Source organism: Dromiciops gliroides, chromosome 4 (genome assembly GCF_019393635.1).
Source record: "Dromiciops gliroides isolate mDroGli1 chromosome 4, mDroGli1.pri, whole genome shotgun sequence".
In the NCBI taxonomy this organism is placed as follows: Eukaryota; Metazoa; Chordata; class Mammalia; order Microbiotheria; family Microbiotheriidae; genus Dromiciops; species Dromiciops gliroides.
The window spans coordinates 241,445,192-241,452,171 of NC_057864.1; the positions used below are offsets into that span (position 1 = coordinate 241,445,192).

The 6,980-nt window shown below is 48.2% G+C and overlaps 1 protein-coding gene across 3 annotated transcripts in view; it reads right to left on the minus strand.

The window, feature by feature from the left end:
• The window catches only part of LOC122754043 (popy Class I histocompatibility antigen, A-1 alpha chain-like), a 37,951-nt gene extending 31,383 nt beyond the window's left edge, over positions 1-6,568 (minus strand). For 2 of the 3 annotated variants that reach the window (XR_006356325.1, XR_006356324.1), the window contains exons 1-8: positions 6,484-6,568; positions 5,643-5,921; positions 5,136-5,414; positions 4,636-4,911; positions 4,390-4,488; positions 3,858-3,890; positions 3,627-3,671; positions 3,286-3,441 (exon numbers count right to left, since the gene is read on the minus strand). Coding sequence is in view for 1 of the 3 variants with exons in the window: in XM_044002019.1 (XP_043857954.1) it covers positions 3,437-3,441; positions 3,627-3,671; positions 3,858-3,890; positions 4,390-4,488; positions 4,636-4,911; positions 5,136-5,414; positions 5,643-5,921; positions 6,484-6,547 (1,080 nt within the window). In the remaining 2 variants the exon portion in view is untranslated. Of the gene's footprint in view, positions 1-3,037; positions 3,442-3,626; positions 3,672-3,857; positions 3,891-4,389; positions 4,489-4,635; positions 4,912-5,135; positions 5,415-5,642; positions 5,922-6,483 lie in introns of those variants that run through there. The other variant, XM_044002019.1, reaches the window with a different exon arrangement.
• Positions 6,569-6,980: the final 412 nt, after the last annotated feature.

Below are 6,980 nucleotides of genomic sequence, written 5' to 3' on the forward strand. Positions count from 1 at the left end.
TGAAGAACTGTGAATTACTTCTTTCAGCAATATAACGATCCAAGACAATTCCAAAGGACTAATACCATCCACCTCCAAAGAAAGAACTGATATTGACTGAACACTTTCTTTCATCTTTTTCTTTTATTCCATTTTTCTTATACAAAATGACAATATGGGAATGTTTGACATAATTGCACATGTATAACCTATTTCTGAATGCTGACTGCCTCAGGGAGGGGTAATGGAAGGGAGGGGAAAACGGATAGAATTTGGACCTCAAAACTTTAAATAAAAGAAAAAAGAACCTCTTTGTACCTCAGTTTCTTCATCCGTAAAATGTTAATAACATTGGAATCATCACTGATACTAAGGGTAATAAGAAGAAAGATCTTTTACTCTGAATCTGTGAGCTACAGGGAGATTGATAGGAAAAGAAGGCAAAGCACAGATCCTTATAGAGCAAACTAATACCTGGGATTAGAAGCCCTTTGCTTGACTGACCCTGACCCCAGCAACCAAATATGTGACTCTAGAGGGATGCTGCCTCAACAATTATTCACAATGGTCAACCTTAATATCTTTATGTGACCCTATGCATATTGAGTGCCTAGTAGCAAAGGGCCAGAGGACCCCCTTGATATTAACCAACCATAAGTGTAAGGGAAATGAAATAGAAACTTTTGTTGTTGTTCAGTCGCTTTCAGTTATGTCTGACACTTTGTAACCAAATTTGGGGTTTTCTTGACAAAGATACAAGAGTGGTTTGCCATTTCCTTCTCCAGCTCATTTGACAGATGAAGAAACTGAAGCAAAAAAAGTGACTTGCCCAGGGTGATACAGCTAGTAAGCATCCTGACTCCAGGCCCAGCACTCTATCTACTGTGCCACAAAGCTGCTCCCAGATACAAAGGGGAACCACTAATCCATACATAAGGATCCCTCCAGACAATATATATGATCTGAAGAGAAACCAGAGCATCCAGACAATGTATAGACTTAGTTTTAAATGTTATCTGCTTTATTGTAATTTCACTTCTTTGTTAAATATTTCTCAACCACACTTTAATGTGCTTCCAAAGCACTGCAGAACTTTGCAGCCAGTCAGCAGGCAGTGTACTTGACCCCTCTGGTTCTATACCTGCATGGAATCTACATGGCAACAAAGCCCACAAGGATTGGTCACCCAGTTACTACTTGAAGATTCTGTAAGGAAGAGCAAACAATCTCCTGAAGCTGCCCCTTCTGCTCATGGACACTTGTAAGTGTTGAGATGGGGGATGTGGAAAGCTACACTCTGGACATCACAGGGTTTAGGGATCAGGATCAGAAAAGCTGCTCCGATTCTATGAGAGGTTTCTTATTTCAGGAAATTAAGTATTCAGCGGATACAAAAGAAAGATTCCTATTCTGCTACCTGTAAGCCACAAGTGGATAGGAAATCTAATGGAGAGAGAGAAGACAAGTCCCCCATGCACAGCTCTCTATAATGGCATGACTTAGGCAAGAGAAAGCTTCCTGGGCTCAGAGAGGAATATAGTTCCACTCCCCCTAAGAGCTTTTCCCCACATCCACCCCAGGGTCCAAAGTTATCTGTCTGGCCCTGGTGTAACATGGCTCACACCCCAGGGGAGATCATCCACTTACTTATCCTCACTTATTATCACAAAATCCCGTCTGCTTGGGAGATAAGCAGAGGCTCAGAGAGAGGCCTCTAACCATCTGTTGCAAACACTATGTCCTAGTCACTCAGTGTGGTAAGACTCACAATTCCAGGACAGTACCCTGGGCCCTCAACTGACCAATTTTTAGCAAATGTTTCCTCTTAATTAACTAGCACACATCACCTAGAAGAGAGTAGGGTCTAAGTCTCTGCCTGCTCCCACCACTTTGTGACTGTCTTCCTTGGATCGATTAATAATTGTAATGGAAAACTCCACCACCACCCCACCCCCAGGGATTTTGGAAAAAGTGAACAACACTTGGGTAGCTTTGGATGAGAGGGAAGAACAATTGTCTGATGCTAAGATGAGATGTTGTTGTTGTTCAACTTTCCTTCTCAAAGAGGACCATGATATCAGGTTGTCATGACCTGCAGTGAATTGGATTTAAGTGAGGGAGAGCTGTGTAAAGTCATCAGTCTCATTCTCACCTCCAGAGCCATCTGGGTCCAGTGGCAAGATAGATATCAGGACGACTGGAGATAGCCCAGGATGTTTAAGGCATTGGTAGTTAAGTGATTTGCCCAGTGTCACACAGCTACTATGTGTCTAAGGTCAGATTTTTAACTCAGGTCCTCTCAACTTCAGGGCCAGTGTTCTATCCACTGTGCTCCCTAGCCACCCCACTAAGCTGAGATGTTGATTATAAGACCAGCCTTGTTGGGAAAAGGAGAAGATAAATTTAAATATTTAAAATATTTTCTGCTTATTTGGAAAGAAATGCTAGGGCAGAACAAAAGTGGGAAAGCCTGGTTGTCCCAGCAGGGTGAGTCATGCAAAAGGGGAGAGTTGGAAAGGAGGGAAGGTATATAGGTGGAGAGGGGAAAACTGGGACTAAATATGTATAGGGAGGAATTCCAATGAGGTAGAGAAGGGGCAGGGACTTCTTTGTATTTAGAAACAATATTAATTCCAAGTTCAGACTCTTCCCTTCTTCAGAAGAGAAGCTCCAAACTAAGGACAGAAGCCCTTTAGGGAGCTCCTGCAATGAAAGAAAAGCAGGGACACACACACACACATAAGGGTGAAGGAAAGTAACAACAAAACACAGAAAATTGAAACACTGTGAAAGTGGGTGCTAAGGAAAGGCCTGCGGGCTACAGACCAATCAGCCTGTTTGTGCAGAGTTCCAGTTACAGGAGGAGTCTGTAGCCTGGTCTCTGTCTGAAGCCCTGGAACAACCAGAACAGACCATGCGCCAAGAAGTGCACCTGAGCAGTACAAATCATTGAGAAACATCTGCACACTCACCAAATACAATATACTGTCTCTCCCCCAAGCTCCTTCCCCTCTGTGCCTCAGCCCCCCTTTTGATATCACAGACTCAGCAGAGCAAATATAAAAGAATACTAAGGAGTCTCCAAACAATTTATTTTACCCTTCATATGGTCAGAACATCCCTATACTGTCATCCCATCTTCCAAACTGCCCCCCCCCATGTAAAGCTCAATTGAGATTGTGAAGAAAAGTTGAAGATTCAAAAAAATAATTCATTATCTTTTTTTTTTTTGAAAGAGCAAAAAGATCACAGAGTTCAGTGCAACCTCAAATGTGAAGGAGGGCTTCATTCCCCTCTGGTCCTTACCGATGATTGTCTCCCTGCAAAGTGAGACAGGCAGAAAGAAAGGATGGCAGGAGCGGAAGGCCTAAGAGAACAGGCTGAGGACACCGATGATGCAGGTCAACAGTAATAAGACAGGAACTGGAGACTTGAATACCCACAAAGGGCAATTCTCTCATGCTGAAGAAAGAAAGAGAGATTTAGGTGGATCCTCAAAGTTACCTCTGGCCTCAAGCCTCTCATCATCTCAAGAGCCTGCTTCACCCCTAATCCAATCCTCACACCAAGCACTCACATACCCTCCTCCTCTTCTTGGCCCCCTTTACACCAGCCCCTCTCCTGCTCCAGGACCCCCAGAGTCTCACCTTTGGCTGTGAGAGAGACATCTGATCCCTGGGCACTGTCATTGTCTGGAGACAAAGGAGGGAAACAACTCAGTCAGGGACATATTTTCCAGAACTGGGGCATGGGAAGGGAAGAGAACACCAAGGAAAGTCTGCTGGGGTAAGCCTGTCCTCTGCCTTCTCATTTCTCATGTCCCAAAGATACCATGGGCTGGTCCCTTCTTCCTACCCTCATGACAACCCTTCATTTACCTGCAGCTGGAACAAAGTCCCCTCCTTTTCCACCTGGAAAAGAAAAAAATAATTCCATTAGGGAGTACAAGAAAGGAGACCATACTAAGGACCCAGAAGTTCACTGATTTGTCTTGGAGACAAATGTGACTTCACCCCACCCCTCACTTCAGTATCTAAATGGAACAGAGAGAACAGAGGCACCACCAATGGGCACTTCCCAACCTCAGGTCCTTCATCAATAGGTGTCCAAGTCTGATCTACAAGCTCCAGCTGGGAGACACCCAGTTCCTTTGGCAGAAATCCCCATATTCATTTCTGGTCTGAGTCTGAAGCAGTTTCCCCCTCAGCCAGCCTGTTATAACCACTGCAAGGCATCTTCCAGAAAAATGTTTCTATTTACAGTTTGTTCATCTAGACTCAAGTCCTCTCTAACAGTCTCTTAAGTGAGAAAGAGGGAGCTTGGGGCCAGACAGAGCAGCTGCCAGGTCAGGGGAAGCCAGAATCTCTCCTGTGACTGCTGCCTGATGACCCCCCTTCCAGTTTTGCCCACCTGACTTCTTGTGCCTCCAGATCACAACTCCAGGAATGACTGCAGTGAGGACAGCAGCAATAACCCCCACAATGACCCAGATGGATGAGGACTCTGGCTCTAAAATGGAAAAGGGAGATGAAAGGCCCTGAGCCCCCTCTGGCCTGAGAGTCATTAACCCCTTCCCCAACTCCCCCCAATACCTCCACATCCCTCTGCTCTTTCTGGGGGCGTGGCCTTTCCCCCAGCCCCCCTCACTGTCCTTACCCCATTTCAGGGTGAGGGGCTCAGGCAGCCCCTCATGCTGAACTCGGCAGGTGTATCTCCCTTCCTGGCCTGAGGGCATCCTCACAGCTGCCCACTTCTGGAAGGTCCCATCTCCTGCAGGCCTGGTCTCAATGGACTCTGTGTCCTGGATCTGTGCTTCCCCATCCCTAAGCCAAGTCAGGGAGATGTCCCCAGGGTAAAAGTCCTGGGCCCGGCACCTAAGGGTCACCTCCCCATCGTGGGCAGTGTGCCGGGTCACTCTGGCAGAAGGCGGGTCTAGGGGCAAAGGTCAGAGGCATTTCCAGGCCCTCCCTTCTTCCCCTCCCCTCCAGGGGCACAAAGACAGACATGGGGTCAGGGAACATCCCACAATCCAGGTCTTGGGGGTCCATGGGGTCCCTGAGGGTCGGGAGGCCTAGGCTGAGGCTGCAGGGGAGCCAGAGAAAGGCGGGGTCAGGGGTCTTGAATAAGGAGCACACTGGGGCAGGGCTGGGCAGTACCTGTCCTTGTCAGTGTCTCCTGCCCATTCTCCAAGTACTTCTTCAAAATCTGCACGCACTGCTCCTCTAAATAGAATTTCCATCCTTCCGTGAAGCTCTTGTCCCCCTCCCACTTGTGCTTGGTGTTCTCTGCCTGGGGTACCGCAGCCGTCCACCTGTAGGTCTCAGCGTCCAGGGAGATGTAGTCTTGCCCATCGTAGGCATATTTTAGAAATCCGAGCTTGAAGGTTAGGTCTGGGGAAACCTCGCAGCCGTACATGCGCTGGAAGGTGTGGACCCCTGCCCGCCCCCAGCCACTGAGTCAGCATGGACAGACTTTCCGCACCAAAGGCTGATTCCCTGACCCTCCCAGGACCTGGGATGGAACCGGAAGTAGTTCCTTCAGCTTCGGGAATCCCCGTCCCCTACGGGACTCCCAGTGACCGTGGACCCGACCCCGCCTCTCTCTGCCCCCTCCTACCCGTCCGTAGACGTGATTTGTGACTGCTGGGGTCCCAGGTTACGCACCGCCCGCGGTCTGGTTGTAGTAGCCTGGCAGGTTCTTCAACTGCGCTTGGAGAGTCTGTGCTATGTGCCTGCAGACCTGCGTCTTCTCCTTCCAGTAGTCCGGCTCCCCCTGGTCCATCTTCTCCCTCCAGGGCACCTTCGGCTCCAACCTTTGACTCGTGCCACCGCTGTCGAAGCTCGAGAACTGCTGATCATCCACGTAGGCCACAGCGATGAACTGTGGCTCCCCAAGCTCGGGCCAGGACACGGAGGTTTCCAAATACCTCAATGAGTGAGAGCCTGAGAAGTGGGGACCCGGGCCCGGGCTCAGGAAAGTGACCACGTAGCCCCAACCCCTGGCCGAGCCCAGGGTGTGACTCTTGACTCCTTCCGCCCGGGGTGTGGCCCTGGGCTTTGAAAGCAACTCCCCGAGAATTCTTCTCACCGCCCCCCCCTACGTCCCATCCCCCTTCCCCTGACACTGCTGGTGAACGCCGCCAGTCTCTCCTGCCCCCTGCTCCCTCCCCTCTTCTCCCCCTCCCCTTTCTCCTCTTCCCTCTCCCCTTTCTCCCTCCTGGCACCTCTGCTTCAGCGCCCCTTGTTCTCACACCTAAGAAATGACTCATTAACCCCCCCCAAACTAAGACTGACACCAGGACCCCTACCTCCTACCAAAGCCCAGCTAAGGGATGCCAGGCTATTGGTCTCCAAGTCACCCGCACGCTCATTCATTGCTTCTTCCTTTCACCACCACCTAGGCTGGTTTTGGAGGAGCTTTCTGTGGCAAACCCCCATTCCACCCACACATCTACCCCTGAATGCTTTGTCCAGTCTCCAGGCAGACGCTTAATATTCTACTTACCTGCCCAGGACTCTGTCAAGACCAGGATCCCCAACAAAAAGAGAAAGAGCGCATAGCACTCCATGGTCTAAAGGGACAAGATCACGGAAACAAATTTACACTGGGTTTATATAGGTACTGATCCTTAACTTCTGATTGGCTTCCCAGAGGCTCTGTTACCCAATAGCAAATATAAATCCGAAAACGTCATTAGTAAATAAGCAGAATAAACATGCCAGTTTAGAGACTGAAACTGATTCAGGAAGGAAATCCCAAGTTTTATAGACCTTTCATCTTCTTATTTAGAAATTTATTTTTCCAAATTACATGTAAAAACAAATTTTGACATAATTTTTTTAAAACTTTGTGTTCCAACTTCTCTTCCTCCCCCCGCCCCAAGAATTCAAGCAATTCAATGTAAGTTATATATGAGTAGTCATGCAAAATATCTCCATGTTAGCCAGGTTGTGAAAGAAAACAGACAAAAACAAAACTTCAGATTAAGGAAAAATCAAAAA